The 17,996-nt window shown below is 39.5% G+C and overlaps 1 protein-coding gene across 1 annotated transcript; it reads left to right on the top strand.

Annotated features, from left to right (window-relative positions):
- The first annotated feature begins 5,024 nt into the window (after positions 1 to 5,024).
- On the top strand, positions 5,025 to 17,617 carry LOC110059346 (glutamate receptor 4-like). Its single transcript, XM_020766037.2, has 14 exons — positions 5,025 to 5,182; positions 5,262 to 5,420; positions 6,674 to 6,943; positions 7,815 to 8,074; positions 8,396 to 8,533; positions 8,743 to 8,913; positions 11,394 to 11,498; positions 11,846 to 11,983; positions 12,209 to 12,406; positions 12,915 to 13,356; positions 15,001 to 15,328; positions 15,567 to 15,727; positions 16,047 to 16,207; positions 16,737 to 17,617. Exons 1-14 carry the CDS (start codon positions 5,074 to 5,076, stop codon positions 17,001 to 17,003), a joined length of 2,907 nt encoding a protein of 968 aa, XP_020621696.2. The 5' UTR covers positions 5,025 to 5,073; the 3' UTR covers positions 17,004 to 17,617.
- Positions 17,618 to 17,996: the final 379 nt, after the last annotated feature.

Here is a 17,996-nt window from a genome sequence, read left to right on the forward strand (position 1 = left end):
AACGTTCACATTTCTTTTATCTACAAGTTAACTAATTACATGTAAGGTTTTGCGCTTTTGCGAGGGGCATTTTTTCGTTGCTAATGACTAAAGCTTTCTATTCTGTATTTAAGTAAAATTTATTAACAAAGACAGAAAGGTAAATAGCTTGGTTATGCATCTTACTGGTGTATATGTAGTATTTCATAAATAGGATTGTGTAATTAAATTTCTTTAATACTGATTTCTTTTTCGTATGGACTAGATATGATTCCAAATAGTTTCTCTTCAATTGTTGGAGCAAATTTTGAGTTGTTGACCGCGTTAAACCAGTCAATTACGTTCTCACTTTGCGAAAATCTTTACAAATCGACAATCAAGAAAAGCGTGATCAATTGAATCTTTCTCACCACAGTAGAGACATTCATCATCCGCTTTAATACCATATCGATGAAGCTCCTTTTTAGTAACTACAATCCTGTGTATTAATTTAAACTGGGATTCTTTCAACTTTGGACGTTATTTAATAAATTTGCTTGTCTTGAATTTAGAATTATTTTTTTACATTTATCAATTCTGGACGAGGGGTTTCCCTTGCAACGTACTGATCAAAGATGAATAATGAATCAAGGTGGAAGCACTATGGAAACTTTCGCACAATTTAAGAAATACTCACCTTTTACTCCTTTTAAAAGAGCTTGAAAAACTTTGTTTTTGTGGCCGTTCAACGATCACTTCCCGCAGTTAATTACTGTATTTACCCTTTTGGCTAAGATAGTGTACGGGCTTGAATTATTGACACTGATTCTTAGACGTTATGTAGCCTAGCAGAAAGTGTATGCGCTGATTGGTTCAGTGCAAACCAAATTTGTATAACGCTGACAAAATGTTTTGTTTTCACCGCGGGGTGAGCGAATGTATGTTTAAATTTAATAATGCTCAAAACCGCAAGGTTCATTTATCCCCTGGCTCGTTTTAAAACACATATCTTCCCCCGAAGTTATTGCAATTTTCTTCGCAAATGTGTATTAACTGTCAAGAGTAAATAAAGTATTGTTGTTATTGAACGAATGAATCTTGTTTTTACTAATACGTCAACGTCGGCATGTAAAAGTTCCAACGAGACTCCATAGAATAACATAAAAGAAATTACCTCGGATTGAGGGGCGAATTAATGATTTCTTAGAGTCGGCGCCGAGGTTAGCATTTTATTATAACGAAATTGCCAGGTTTTGCGTCTGTACAACGTGGGAGGACCCAGTTACCTTTAATATGCCGTCTGCAAGAATTTCTACCCGTTTATTGAGGAAATTGAAGGCCACAGAATTCCTAATACAGCCAAATAGGAGATTTTTTCGCTCTAGATAATTAAATTACCAAAACACATCAGCGCAACGGTAAACAGCCTGGAGCGAAGCACCTGCAAACTGTATATCAACTTGATTCGACTTGCAAGATCGTGCCTTTGTTGTTTTAGGGATTTGCTAACTGTTACATTCTGACTCAATTTTGGACTTACCTTTTCTCTTTACTTGCCTTGTTTTTTGCATGCTTTTGACAGTTAGAAGACCAAAAAAAGATTTTTCCTACCATACCATAAAGAGCTAGACCATCTTATTTATTAAATTACTGAACAGTGAATTTTAACCTTATATGCATCTTGCCTAATTGGCATCTTGCCTAACAGGGATCATCTAGCCCAACAAGCATCATCTAGTCCAACAGGCACCATCTAGCCCAACAGGCATCATCTAGCCCAACAGGCATGATATAGCCCAACAGGCACCATCTAACCCTACAGGTACAATCATCTAGCCCAACAGGCATTATCTAGCCCTACAGGCATGATATAGCCCAACAGGCACCATCTAGCCCTTCAGGTACAGTCATCTAGCCCAACAGGCATCATCTACCCTAACAGGCATCTAGCCCTTCAGGCATCAGCTAGTCTAACAGGCATTTAGCTTAAGAGGCATCTAAACCAGTAGGCATCATCTAGCCTAACAGGCGTCATCTAGCCTAACAGACATCATCCAGCCCAACAGGCATCATCTAGCCTAACAGGCGTCATCTAGCCTAACAGACATCATCCAGCCCAACAGGCATCATCTAGCCTAACAGGCATCATCTACCCTAACAGGCATCATCTAGCCCAACAGACATCATCTAGCCCAACAGACATCATCTAGCCTAACAGGCATCATCTAGCCTAACAGACATCGTCTAGCCTAACAGGCATCATCTAGCCCAACAGGCATCATCTAGCCTAACAGGCATCGTCTAGCCTAACAGACATCATCTAGCCTAACAGACATCGTCTAGCCTAACAGGCGTCATCTAGCCTAACAGACATCATCCAGCCCAACAGGCATCATCTATCCCAACAGGCATCACCCAGCCCAACAGACATCATCTAGCCTAACAGGCGTCATCTAGCCTAACAGACATCATCCAGCCCAACAGGCATCATCTAGCCCAACAGGCATCATCCAGCCCAACAGGCATCATCTAGCCTAACAGGCATCATCTAGCCTAACAGACATCATCTAGCCTAACAGACATCATCTAGCCCAACAGCCATCATCTAGCCTAACAGACATCATCCTGCCCAACAGGCATCATCCAGCCCAACAGGCATCATCTAGCCTAACAGGCATCATCTAGCCTAACAGGCATCATCTAGCCTAACAGGCATCATCTAGCCTAACAGACATCATCTAGCCTAACAGGCATCGTCTAGCCTAACAGGCATCTAGCCCAACAGTGATCATCTAGCCCAAAAGGCATCATCTAAACTAACAGGCATCCTCTAGCCTAACAGGCATCTAGTCCAGCAGGCATCTAGCCCAAGCAGGCATCATCTAGCCTAATAGGCGTCTATTTTAAAGGGCATCTAGCCTAATAACTGGTTCCATGGAAAACAACATAACCCCATTTTTTGGAGAACATGTCATAAGACAAAGCATAATTAATGTGCTGAGTTGCTGAAATCTTCCTTCGTGGTCCAGGTTGGCTATAACGGGCTGTAAATAATGTATTTGAAAGATTGTGACCAGTCTGCTGAGCTTATATACAAAACTTAGCTAGAATTGATTGAGCCACGTTACTTGCGGCTCGATAGAAACGAGAAAAAAACATATATTTCGTACAAGGTGAGAACAAAGAAAAGAAAAACAGCACCAACATACTGTTAGGGCCGTTTTCAGATGGGAATCGAAAATAATCAGACTATTAATCGCTCTGCTATTACTTGAGCTTAAAACACGGTCTGACATTGGCTGAATAGTCTAATTGGCAAGTAATTGGTTTGGCTTTTTGCTTTAACGACACTCGATTGAAAACCACTCCAATACCGTCAATTAAATAATGCAAAAACATTGACTGAACCTACTTAGTCAACGTGAAAAACTTACGAAAATTTACAGAAATCACATATACTAAACCGTCTTCTATGAAATTTAATTCATGACTGCAACCTTTGCGGAATAAATCTCTAGGATCCGTTATGAGCCACCTAGGGTTACCCGTTTTTTTACGGATTGAGGGACGTATTGTAAGCTTTTTTATTAGTGAATTCCATAATTTTGACCTTAAATATCCTACGGAATGTTTCCATTGGTAAATTGTTAAATCTAGTTAGAACAAAATCTAGACAGAATAACTTCAGCGCCTCGCAGATTGTTGGGGAACAGTAGCTCGTAAGTAAATCACAGACATTTTTAGTGCACTAGCCCTGTTTGCCTTGTGGTGCCTCTTGTAGTCGCCTGTTAACTATGGTTCACCAGTTCCCTCCCAGAAAGGAAAAAAGCCATGCCCTGAAAGAGTTAAAATTCAGAACGTAACGTATTATGTTTTTTTTTTTACCATTTGAGCTGCAAAATCAAGTGCTTTTTAAATTACGCTGGTAGTTAATTTTTTCACTTTGAGGGGAAACCCCTTCATGAATGTTGAAAGGAAACCATTTAACCCGGATGTTATATAGGTACAGATAACAGAAAACGAGCCACTAGATCGCCCTTAAAAACAACCAAACTGGCAGTTTATGCTTTTTCCTGCTGCGGTGATTAAGAACTGTTTGGAGTATTTTGTAAAATAAGAAAAGTAGTCAGACAAAGATGTCATTCTTAATAAGGTATGGCGCCGGATTAAATTGTTCCTTTCGGGATTCAATTACAACTGCTATTGGCATTTTAGTTGTAAGGGGTATCTTGCTTCTAGTAAATGAAAAAAATCATATTCTTTAGGACTAAAAGTAACCGCACGGTAAAAGTTACAAAAGATACCGAGAGCATCGCTTATGTGAAAAATCCTGGCCTATTTTTACTTTTTTCTTTTGTTTTTGACGTTAAAATTTCCTAACAACTTATCTTCATGGACGGGTTTACAAGTACGCGAATTACAAAATAGCTCTTTTATTTGCCCGAAATTGATGCGTTGTATCAATATCCGTTCTTGGTTAAAAAAAAATGAATTAGCTTTGTTTTACTCTATGTTTTTAAAATAAATCAAGGGACACTAAAACTGTTATATATTTAAAAACGACTGAGAACTCTATAGCTAGAAATAGGTATTCTCTGGGAACATTTGCAAATGAAATGGAAATGGCAAATGAAATGCTTATAGTCCTTATAATGGAACATATGTGATAATTTTAAACCTATAATGTAATACCATCCCAGCTTTGCCCGAGGAAACCTTCATGAGCTGTGTCTTTTGTTTGGGTTTGTTTTAGAAATCTGCAAAACAGTATTGTCGAGGAAAGTTATTAATAATTTTAATCAAAAAGTCAGACCATGCATTAGCATAACAATAAGAAATCAAGCGTAAGAAATTGGATTCCTACGGCGTAACGTTCAAGATGGCCATGCTAATTGCAAAACAAGACAGTACGGGGTCTTGAAATCGTTGCGTTTATTGTCAGCATTTATTGGCTCACAACCACTGTTAGCGTATGATGTCAGAGCTCAGCGACATGTAATTGACTTTATGCTGAACATCATCCATTTCCAACGATCTAAACATTACAACACTTGATAGAAGTGAACTTTTCTGGCTATTTTGATAAATCTTTCGAGATCTTCCTTGGTCAAAGAAATGCATAAAGGAGTTCTGATCAGTTTAATTTCATTCCATATGGTTGCATTCTTCGAAGTTCATGTTGGCATAAGTCGAGCCGTTTCGCTTCCCAGATTTGTTACAATAGGCTGGTATCCATTTCCTTGGTATGTTTTACATTTTTACTTCTTTTTTTTTTCTGACTGTACTTCTCTTTGTTTGCGTAGGTGCTGTGTTCTCTGATCAGCTCCAAGCAGACTACGAGGCCGCATTTAGATTCGCCATCGACACAATAAACAAGGACAAGTCACTGTTACCGAATACGGAGCTTAGAGTGATTGTTAACAAAACTGCAACGCTGGATGCTTTCAAAAACATTGAAATGGGTAAGTGGCAAATAAAGCCATCTAGGACAGGAAATAAGTGAAAGTTTCTCATAACATCTGATCATCTTTAGTGTTTTAACGGATATGCTTTTGCTTAGGTAGTAAGCTACCATAGATATTGCGAAGAAAATAAGCTGTAGTTTGTCGCGGCAATGGCGGCCGCATGGTTAGAAACCCAGTAAACCATGGATTTTAGAGGAACAAAAGCTACACAAATCCTTAATTTTCAGTAATTCAAAGACTTCACTGCAAAACTAAATACTTATGATTTACTTTTAGAGACAGGACAATTTTGTTTTCAGAGTGTAAAAATTGTTTTTTGAATTTTCACCTTGAACGTGTGGATCAAATTGCGTCAAGAAATCAAAGATAACGAGCTTATACATATAAATGGCTCCCCTATCGCTACAAATGTCCCCTAGCAAGGAAATTTGCATTCGGGTATTTTTATTAGTGTGCGGTTTGAAGGAAAAAAGCATTGTGATAATATCAATAAGTACGTGTGTATACTGGTATTAATGTCTGGACAGATTTTTGTTTAAAGAAAAATCAAATTTCAAGTGTGCTGACTTAATGCATTTACAGAACTGTTCTTGTCCCGTGCACACGTTGAAATAATGGAAGGAAAACAAAAGAATTTCGCAAGGAAAATAACCGTTGAAGAAGCCTTCGAGCTTGGGTGTAAATCAAAGGTTTTTTAATGTTGCACGTTCGCGACAACTGAGATTTCTTCGCATGCCACAGTTTTCTGCTCGTTCTTTTTATCGTTCTTAACCTCGTTCTATCTATATATAGCTACCCAATACTTCAGATGTGTGTGGACAGTAACCCATTTCAGCACCTTGGATCAACAAAGCTTGACAAAATAGGGGAGAAGGGATCGAGTTAGAAAAACAGTCCTTAGAACAGCACGTCCCAAGGTTTATCAATACCCTATTCGCCTCATTGTGTTTGAATTCTGGTAAACAGTAACTTGAATGCTTCCTGAGCTGTTAAATTTACGGAAATTTGATAACTAACTACTTTCAACTTTTTGTGTCACAAAATTATGTAATGATTTAATGAAATATCTTACAACCTTAATGTAACTAATGTTAAAATTAAAAAAAAAAACACAGACAAGCAAACAAAAGAGTTTTAGAATAACGACAGTACTAGTCATGCTCAGTTATACTCGTAGAAGGGACTTCGTAACGCTTGCTATGCAGGCCATCTCAAAGCCAGTCTATTAATCTTTTCTCGTTACTTCACAGTCCAGTACCTAATGCAGAGAGGAGTGGTCGCCATAGTTGGACCGATGACTTCAACAGGAGTCAAGTTTACCCAGCCCTACTGCGCCGGTTTTCACATTCCACAGCTTGCTCCAGTGGCAACTGATCCAACCTTCTCGTTCACGCCAGCTAATTTTCCGTACCTTGTTCGCCTCAGTCCGAGTGATACGATTCAGTGTCAGGCATTGGCAGGACTGATATCGCACTATAACTGGACGCAATTTGCCTTGTTAACTTCTAAGGATGATTACGGTTTGTAGTTGTTCTTTCCCCTTGGTTATCTCAATTTTCCTTGTAAATGATTCTAGGTAACAATTAAGCAAAAATGGAAACTCGACATATTGAGGCATAACATAAACACTCGATAAAACACACACCATCTGTCACCATTCTACATGTGTTTGCCCTCCGCGCCGGGGGTGGGAACTCACATATGAAAAAGTCGGGGAAGCTCTTCGTCTCGCTTACGGGAATAAATCAAGGATTCTGATTTCACTTAGGGTATTGATGGCGAAATGGCGCTATTTTTGCGCTCAAAGTATCTTTTAGGGTGCACTCGAAGAAATAATAAAATAAACGCTCTTGTTTCTGTTTTTAGGCTCGATTTCCGCTGGTATCTCCAGCCGGTCTACAAGCGCGGGATCCTTTCCTGAACAGTGGCTTGTAATCGACCCTATTCCGTTTTAATTGGCATCTTTTAGGGGTCAAATAGAGTCCAAGCCACTCCCAGATCGATCTCCTTTAGGCGTTTAATTCAAATGTTCTGACCAGCATCCCCGACCTTTTCATATGGTAGTCCCCCCACCCCCTGGGTGTCTGCCTAGTGAAAATGAGGTGATGGTTAACCTGGCACCCTTCTTTGACCTAAGTAAGGAACAGAGTCCAGGTCGAACAGAGTCTAAGCCAAACTTGTAAGATCAAACTTAAATTAGTTTCTGAACCTGTTTGTGAAGCAAGAACGCATGTGGAATTCAGTTCCGTTGAGAGTTAACACGCCCATCCCCGAAATAAAGCTAACTTGGGTTTCAGCCATTTAAACAGAATACAGTTTAACTTTTCCTTCTTGTTTTCTATATTCTTCAGTACAGTGTCTTCTAACAGGCCGATCTACTCACGTTTCTAGGTATAAATGGCCTGTTGGCTTTAAAAGACATGGCAAATCAGAGAGGATGGAAAATCACTGCCAACGAGCACTTTGATCCCGTCAGTGATTTCAGCACTCTTAACGTGATTTCCCAGCTGGAAACGATTCAAAAGACACGCACTCGAATTGTTGTGTTAAACACACTTACAAGATACACAGCTGTTATATTAACACAAGCTTTGCAGATGGGAATGCTAAAGGACTGGGTCTGGATCGTGACTGATGGATCTACCAATACAGTAAGTTCATAGATTGTAAGTTCATTGATCATCGCAGTTGCAAATTATTTAATATATTTAATATGTTTACTTGCACAGTAAGTTCATGTTGGTATTGAGTTCCAACAATATGCAATCAATGAAGTTTTATAATTTATCCCAGTAGAAATAAACAAATACGATAATACCGTTCATGATCAGTATGTAGAGGAATGTCCTTATGAGGTTCTCGCCGTGTTTCAAAAAACATTTGTATCCAAAATATTATTGGAGAGATGTGTTGCCTGGGCTACCTGGCATGCGCGAATACCAGTTTGGACTTCTTGTTGCATTTTCCCGTAGGACTGGAGCTTGATCCCAGGAGACTATCCACTTCATGAGTTTTACGGCGTGATTGGTACACGGCCATCATTCGGAACTGGTAAACTCTACCCAAACTTCAGTAAAGAATGGAATGCAAAAGGCCACGATAGAGTCAGTGTAAGTACTTGTTTATGAAAAAAAAAAACATAGCATGTCGAAAGTAATTATGCAATTAATGTTATTTTGGTTCTGTTTTTACTACGGCTTGAGATTGACTGAGTAGTCTAATTGGCAAGTAATTGGTTTGGTTTTGGGTTTTACGACACTCAATTAAAAACTGCTCCAGTAAATTATAATATAATTGTTTTATTGCATTAATTAAACAGACACCTGGAGGCAAGAGCTACGATGCTGCACTTACTGTGGCAGCCGCTTTGGACAAGATGATAAAAGACGGACTTGATGTGACGGAGACCTCACTTGAGTTCGATTTTGGGGGTATAATCACTACTAAACCTTGGCCACCTGGTCAAAAGCTAATGGAATATATTAAGAATGTGAGTAATCCTTTCAATAGGAAACATGGAAAGTAATATCAATCACCGAATGATTGTAGCTGCAAGGGTATTTACATGCACATCGCATTTATCGCTACGATATAAGTTTCATATACAGGCAAAAACTAACGATAGATAAATCCGACGTTTCGGCGACATCTTGGCGCCATTGTCAAGGGAAACTAATTAAATATGCGATTTCAAGGGTAACTAAGAGATCAGAGTTTCTAATTTGCATAAGTTAGACAAAGACTTTAGCGCGAAGTGAGTCTGATTGTACATTTAAACACGGTCGTAATTGTTTAATGAGTAACATCTCATTAATGAGACAATCAAACTTGTTGTGGCATTTTTTCAACACGCTAAAACAATTGCGAAGGTCATCCGGAATCCTGCCTGCGTGTCTACTATCATAGTGATTGCGTACTGACGAGGTCTTGCTTCTATGTCCATCAACGCGTACGAACAGATGGCCACGGGTGTAACCGACATAACCAGCATCGCACTGGTCACACTTGAAGTTATACACAACGCATTGTTGATCAATGAGCTGAGGCTTAGGTTCGCTTGTCGGGAACTCCTGGGCAATCTTGCGGCTCGTAAACACCGGTTGAACACTGGTCTGCAGCTTCACACTGAGATCTTTCAACTGTGTCTTCACGATATTAGCAGACTCCTGGTCTTTAAAGGGTATGACAACCCGAGTAGTGTTTTCTGTCGTAGATCTGGACCGTAATGAGGGCTGGTCAGCGACCTTTAAATTTAGGAAGGTTTTGACAGTGGAGTCAACAAGGTGCTTGGGATATTTCAGTTTAGAGAAAACAGACTTCAGTCGTTCGCACTCCTCAGTGAAGTAGGACCATGACGAAGACAGGCGATGTGCGCGATCGAGCATAGTTGTCAATAGTCCGCGCTTGTACCTATTATCGACATGACTGTGGTAATGGAGAAGCAGACCACTGTTTGTTGGCTTCACAAACACTTTAGTTTCAATACGAGGCGCTCTGTTTAGGAGTTGAGTACCGAGAAAGGGAAGCATTCCATCATTTTCGAACTCCATAGTAAAGTTGATGGCGGGGTGAGCGTGGTTGAGGGTGTTAAATTAGATGTTGACGGCAAACTGCCACCTTACTATCGTCGATATGTTGACGACACATTCACTGTGATGCCCGATTTGTCTACAGCTAGGGACTTTCTTAACACCCTCAACCACGCTCACCCCGCCATCAACTTTACTATGGAGGTCGAAAATGATGGAATGCTTCCCTTTCTCGGTACTCAACTCCTAAACAGAGCGCCTCGTATTGAAACTAAAGTGTTTGTGAAGCCAACAAACAGTGGTCTGCTTCTCCATTACCACAGTCATGTCGATAATAGGTACAAGCGCGGACTATTGACAACTATGCTCGATCGAGCACATCGCCTGTCTTCGTCATGGTCCTACTTCACTGAGGAGTGCGAACGACTGAAGTCTGTTTTCTCTAAACTGAAATATCCCAAGCACCTTGTTGACTCCACTGTCAAAACCTTCCTAAATTTAAAGGTCGCTGACCAGCCCTCATTACGGTCCAGATCTACGACAGAAAACACTACTCGGGTTGTCATACCCTTTAAAGACCAGGAGTCTGCTAATATCGTGAAGACACAGTTGAAAGATCTCAGTGTGAAGCTGCAGACCAGTGTTCAACCGGTGTTTACGAGCCGCAAGATTGCCCAGGAGTTCCCGACAAGCGAACCTAAGCCTCAGCTCATTGATCAACAATGCGTTGTGTATAACTTCAAGTGTGACCAGTGCGATGCTGGTTATGTCGGTTACACCCGTGGCCATCTGTTCGTACGCGTTGATGGACATAGAAGCAAGACCTCGTCAGTACGCAATCACTATGATAGTAGACACGCAGGCAGGATTCCGGATGACCTTCGCAATTGTTTTAGCGTGTTGAAAAAATGCCACAACAAGTTTGATTGTCTCATTAATGAGATGTTACTCATTAAACAATTACGACCGTGTTTAAATGTACAATCAGACTCACTTCGCGCTAAAGTCTTTGTCTAACTTATGCAAATTAGAAACTCTGATCTCTTAGTTACCCTTGAAATCGCATATTTAATTAGTTTCCCTTGACAATGGCGCCAAGATGTCGCCGAAACGTCGGATTTATCTATCGTTAGTTTTTGCCTGTATATGTTTATCTAAATCATTGTTGATATAAGTTTCAGCGTGTCGTAAGTAGAGATCCATTACAGGGTCTTTCAAAGCGGAAACAGTTTATCCTCTTGGTATCCAGGATTGGGTCAAGAAAAGATATACTAAGAGTGTCTTTTGAGGACTACGGAACCAAAAAAGAGTGTATTTCATATATTGGTTAAAAAATTGAAACTTTTCCTGTCTATCCAACTCGTCTCTCTTTTTAATTACGAGGCTTTACAGCTCAAGATAATTTAAGACATTCTATACGGCATGATTTTTTTGGTCTTAGGTCTCTATTGATGGTCTGATGTCAACCCTGTCGTTTGATGAGAGTGGTTCACCTGGCTATGCTGAATATGATATTGTTAACTTGGGAAGAACGGGCTTTATTCAGGTCAGTTAGAAAGTAGTGTAGGCTCTGTCAAGAGAACCATCAAGAAATACTAAGTGTTGATAGGTAGCGGCCTGTGTGTTCATTATTTTGGTCAGTAGCAACTCCAATATACATACTGACATAGTGGGCCTAAAGTCGTCTTAGTCACTCATCGGATTTATGCCATCACCCTTAAACTTTCTAGAGTTATTAATATCAAAATTTTGTTTTTGAGATTTTATTGAATCGTTATAAGTATATTAAGATAAAACCGTTGCAAAGTTTAAGCACTTCCAATAAGGGCTTAGGCTGCGCAATGTTAAATCGCGTCAACAGTATTTCCTAATAGTTCTGAACGTATTACACAGGTGGGTTATTGGAACTCGAGAGATGGTATAGTGATGGATCCTCGACAGCCTGTCATCTGGCTTTCGGGTTCTGTTAATATTCCCAAGGATACATCAACACTTGTTGAGAACACCACCATAAGAGTTATGACTGTTATAGTAAGTATGAAACCTTATCGTGCTTTGGAAATTGAATTAACATGCAAGTAGTCCTGTTTGGTGCCCACAAGTGGGGATTTTGTACGTTTGCAACACATATTTTACTTCTTACTTAACGAGCTAAGAAGTAAATTTTCTGCGAACTCTTCTGCATTTGCGCAATGAGGAAAGGAGTCAATCGTTGCACGTTAATGAGCAATGTCATTTGATTTTGCTTTTCTGCAGGAAAAACCGTTTGTGTTCGTTAAGGAATCTAAGACTGGCCAGAAATTTTACACGGGCTTATGCATCGACTTGTTAGACAAACTACAAGAAGAGATGAAATTCAGATACACGATTGAAGAATCGCCTGGAAATGTGTACGGAGCACCAGATGTGTTTACTGGGGAATGGAATGGAATGGTTCGATATCTCATCGATAATGTAAGTTTGGCATTTTCCATTTTTAGATCTATCATAAAATGTTATGTAATACAATGCGTCATGCACTGAATCTAATTGAGATCATTTGATAATACTCTAGAGAACGGTTTCTCTCAAACTCGTATCCATGGATATACATGGCTGCATAATTTGTCAACAAATAAAGGAGGACCAATTCCCCAGAGAACATGTGAATAAAGTGCTTTCAAATTAGGGAAATGAAAGTCTTGAATAAGGCTGTGTTCACACTTTGTGCACGAGTACGGTGTTCAAGTACGATTCTCGCTGGGCACGTATGTGAACACACCTTTTTCCAACTACTCAAACAAGAATTCGGGCACAGTGCCCTCGACCTTGTACTCTGGTAATAAATGGTACTTGGGTCTTTGGAGTACAACGTGTCTGAACGCATCACTGCTTTGTGCCGGCGCCCAGGCACCAAGTGTAAACACAGCCTTAGCATTGATAGGGTTTTGAAAATCCTTGATCCATTGAACTTTTATTTCAGAAAGCTGATCTCGTAATCGGTCCATTCACAATCAGCTCAAGTAGACAAACAGTGATCGATTTCACTCAACCCTACATGGACGTTGGCTTGTCGATCATAATGAGAAAAGAAGAGGACAGCAAATATAAAGTGTTCTCTTTCCTTCGTCCTTTTGACTTCAATCTCTGGCTGGCCATAGTGTCGACAACGCTAAGCGTCGGCGTTTTTCTTTGGCTCCACAGTACGTTTAGTCCGTACGGATATCACGGAAGAGTCGCACAGGCCAGGGACAAAAGAACCGTCACGACAGATCAAATCAAAACCAAGGACCACTTACGGTTTTTTAACGCCATTTGGTCGTCGTTTGCGTATTACGTCAGTCAAGGCCCGGATGTTTTACATCCTATATCGCTGTCTGGAAGAATTGCTGTGGGCGTGTGGTGGTTTGCCGTGTTAATCATTGGTAAGAAAATGGTAGGAGAGCTTACACAGCGATAGTATTAGGTGAAGGTAATGCCTGTCACGTAGGGGCCAAATCACCCCCCTGATGTTTCATGAAGGCTATATTTGCTTGGTTTATATATTTCTGAACCAAGTTTGGCAGATGAGCTTTCTTTGTTCTCCAGTTTATTTCAATTTGGAAGTTGTGACAAAATGTCAGATATGACTTCATAATTGATGACGTCACCAAAACGTGCTATAATTTTTGGAAAATCTTATGTAAAGATTATCTCATTGGAAAGGCCCTGACTTGAGGAGTAAAATGCCGGAAACCATTTTTTTGCTCTGATGATTATTTTTTGAGATATGGTAAGTTGAATTTTTTTTTTGTTGTCTCCCCCGGAATTTACTTAACCATACTGTCCTTCTTAAGTCAATCTCTCTGGTTTATTTTTTTCAGTTTTATTCTAGGAAGGCTGATAATCTAGAAAAATAGAAAGCTTGACCTTGTCAAAAATCGTATGGTTTTAGAAATTTGATTTTCGGCTTTGTTACGATGGTATTGACAGTAAAAAAACGGGTGACGTCACAGGTTATGACGTAACAAAACTAGTTTTAACGCAATAACACTAGAGGGATAATTTTTTATTCCGATTTTCTTCTTTATTTTTGCTTTAGTCATCTGGCACATCACATGTGCAACATAGCTGCATATGCTGGAACAAAAAATACAGCTCCAATTTGGGGATTTTTCTCAAGGGGGGACCCCATATTTTGTAGAGTTATTTTTCATATTTAAAAAATGCCATATTTCATTTAATTTTTGTGATATGGACAAAATTATTTCAGGTTTCAACTCCCTTTGATGTGCTCTTTCGAACACATTGTAAAAAATATGCATATTAAAAACTTCAAAAGTGGCAAAAAACATGACGTTCATCACTGTGACGTCACAACTTTGACATTTACCGACATTTTTCACGTAAATATAATTGGCAATAGGTCTCCTGCTCATCTGCCAAGTTTGGTGTAGAAAGAGTCAATACTTTTTAAGTAATGCGAAATAATGTGAAATACCCAAGAACTGAAGAAACATTTGTGGGGTGGTTTGGCCCCTACGTGGTATTCGGTCTATTGCGCGTCAAACCCATCAGGCCCGGGTTGTTCGAAAGGTGGTTAACGCTATCCGATGGATAAATCACTATCCAGTGGACAGCGTGGTCTGTTTGTTTAACCCATCCACTGGATAGTGATTTATCCGGTGAATAACGTTATCCATTTTTTGAACACCTGGGGCCAGATCCTTGACGTAACTTGAAGGAGTATTGCTACTACTCATGATAGCCGGATAGCCCGTCAGTTGCAGCAGTACGTCAGGCTTCCTAGGGGTACCCATTTACTCCTTGATGGAAATATTTTAGAATTAAGTGTCATGTCTAGGAGCACAACCGAGAGTTAACCTACATGTAGGACCGCTCGCTAGGGTTTTCTTTAATGATTAGATATACTTTCATTATACCTTGAAATTCCAAATTTATTCGCAAAATTAATTCACTTCCACTGCACAGAACGAGAACTGTTACTGCCGCTTGGCTGAGAACACGCGCTGGCCTGATGGGCCACTTGGCTCTTATACAGACTTAACGTTTTTACCTTGAATTTTTAGGGGCCACGTACACAGCAAATCTTGCATCCTTCTTAATCGTCCAACGGTTTCAAACGCCAGTGCAATCCGTGGAGGATTTAGCTCGTCAAACCAGGATCGAGTACGGAATTCCCGGAAACGGGCAAACACAAACATACTTCCAGATGTCAACCATTCCAACCTACGTAACGATGTGGGAGTTCATGAAGTCCAGTGGTAACATACTTAAAAATTCCACCGAGGGAATTAGAAGAGTCCGCGAGGGAAACTTCGCCTTCATATTTGACTCCGCAGTGCTTGAATACCACGTACATCAGCCACCATGTGATACACTGTACACAGTGGGAAGGTACACTAGCATGAAGTAAAACATATTTAGTTATCCTAGGATGAAGCTTGAATTGCTCATTTAAGTGACCCTACCCATTACTCCAACCCATAATCCCGGCATACGCATTTACATGCGACAAGTTGAACAGAAAACAACTTTCCAAACCTGTTTCTTATAGTAGGTTTGCTGATCAATTTGCTTGAGAATAACTAGTAATGACCATAATGCATGATGCGCTTTATTCTGTTCTCTTCAGGGTATTTGGCAAGTTTGGTTACGGCTTTGGTCTTCAGAAGAATTCACCATTCACGCATCTCTTTAGCATCAATGTGCTGGAACTCAGACAAAAGGGGTACATGGAGACAATGAAAAGCAAATGGCTAACTGGGACATGCGAGAACGATGAAACAGACTCCCGTAAGTTCAGTTTACTTGGTTTACGTATCAATACTTTCAAGGATTCTTTGTTTTTATAGTTGTACAGTTATTTGATGCTTGCAGGGAAAATATCAAAAAAACAAACTATTTCAAACCTCACGTTCAAATATCATTTGTCTGAAAACATAAACACGAGGTTTAAGATGTGTGAAGTATTGTTATTAAAATTTACGCGCCATTTATGCAAAGTGTCAAAAGTTGCAGATAAATGGAGCACATGCATTCATTCAATTCTTGCTTTTGGTTTAAATTCTCAAAGATTTTTTCCAATTTTCTTCCATTTTTCCCCCGCCTTCAGAAGCCTCTTCATCAATAAATGCATCAGGAGATGTGCTGACGTTCACTGACCTGTCAGGTGTATTTTACTGTGTGCTGTTTGGCATGGCCAGCAGCCTGCTCGTGTTACTCGTGGAACTAGTGATTGAGGCCCACAAGGATACGAAGCAAAACCACAAAGAGGTAATACAATAAGCTTCCAATATTCAAGAACAGGAAAGCTAATAAAGTGATAAAACTATTAGAGTCACTTGAACTGAAACAGAAAAAAGGAAGAGTGAGACTTCGTTATACGAAATGTATGGTTTGCAAAATTCACCTGTTGCCTGTCAATGAAAAAATGGCTGTTGGAAATTGAAAAAAAAAACTTTCATATTGCAAATTACTACTTCGCAACGCTTACCGAACATTATCATTAGCTTAACTTTGTATATTTCTTCTATTTTGTGTGTGTCTCTATGTTTATTTGTTTGTTTGTTTGTGTTCGTGCCCTAAACATGTAAAATATCTTTTCTTTTAACTGGCTGCCTGGCATTTTTAACTCTTAGGCAGCACCCCTATCATTTTTGTTGTTAGTCTAGAATTTCTGGGGGTGCAATAAAAGTTTTTGTCGTTGCTGATTGTTGTTGTTGTTGTTATCATGTCAGTCTTAACAAATAGGTGTTAATTGAGACAATTAAGAAAAAAAGCAAATAAATGTTCTTTCTTGCAGGCTCGAGTTGAAGCCCTGAAGTGGCGCGTTTTGACATCCTGGAGAACATACAAAGGGCCGAGTCGCCCTACTCCATCATCCGTCCAACCGAAGGCAAATCCTCAAACAAGAAAAAATTCAAATGTGAATTTCACTGACGAACTATGCGTTGAAGACCTGGAGAAGAGCAAAAGTGGTGAACTGAACGGTTTTGTCAACAAATGGAAAGAGAAAGCACTGCAATCAGAAGAGGGTACACCAGGGTACAGAAGAAGTTCGATGGTGTAACGTCCTTCGTCATTGTGGAAAAAAGTACTGAAAAAAAAAAAACAGACTCAAACAGCAATTATTCGTCTTCGGGGCTGGGGAGGGAGGGGGCGGTGGTGATAAAAGTAATTGGCCAACGTTGACAACGAAACCTCTTCTAGTTTGGAGCATTACCCGTTCGTCACTGCGAACATGTACAGACTGAACAGGCTAGCTACCGCTTGAAATGTTAATTGCATAAGTACCGAAACGGATCCAAATTTACCTCATTAATCCTAAGAAAGACCAATGTCAAATCAGATTGAATATTGGGGTTTTGACGAATGGTTGAGGAATTTACAACACATTTCATTTCTGGTTTTCAGTTGATGATGGTCAGTTTTGATCCTAAAGTCGAAACTCCACTATTTAGCAACAGTTTCGTTTATTTTTCTTGAGCCAGCTGTGTGACTAAAACTGATGCTTTTCTGCTTAATGATTATTATAAATCAAACCTAACAGGAGTGGAACATTTATAAGCACTAAATTTAAATTAAAGTGCAAAAAGTACCAAATGACTACAAACTAGAAAGGATTTAGGTTGCCTCTATACAATGCTGAATGCTGACAAATAAAACATATCTTGGCTTATTAAAGCAGGGTCTATTATTCATTTGATAAAGACAAACGTATCCACCTTTATTTCACCAAAAAATTAAATGAAAAAGATGAAAAGAATGGTAAAAAAATACAAAATGAAAGAATCATAAATATAAGGATTTCTGTAAAGGCACGTGGATATTGATTAGCTATTTGTTCGTTCGTTCGTTTGTTTGTTTTTTTGTTTTTGTTTTTGTTTTGTTTTTTTTGTTTTTTTCATATAAGTGACCCTAGCAGCGACGCAGTTTTCAGTTTTGTCTGACTTAAACAAGATAACGATTTCGCTTCTTAGAGTCTAAAAGAAAAAACGTTGGTAACAATTAGAATTATTTACGCAACAGACCCACTTCTGCAAAATATGACTAAAATCGTTTG

This window comes from Orbicella faveolata, unplaced genomic scaffold, assembly GCF_042242905.1.
Source record: "Orbicella faveolata isolate gen_17 unplaced genomic scaffold, um_ofav_v1 contig_46, whole genome shotgun sequence".
In the NCBI taxonomy this organism is placed as follows: Eukaryota; Metazoa; Cnidaria; class Anthozoa; order Scleractinia; family Merulinidae; genus Orbicella; species Orbicella faveolata.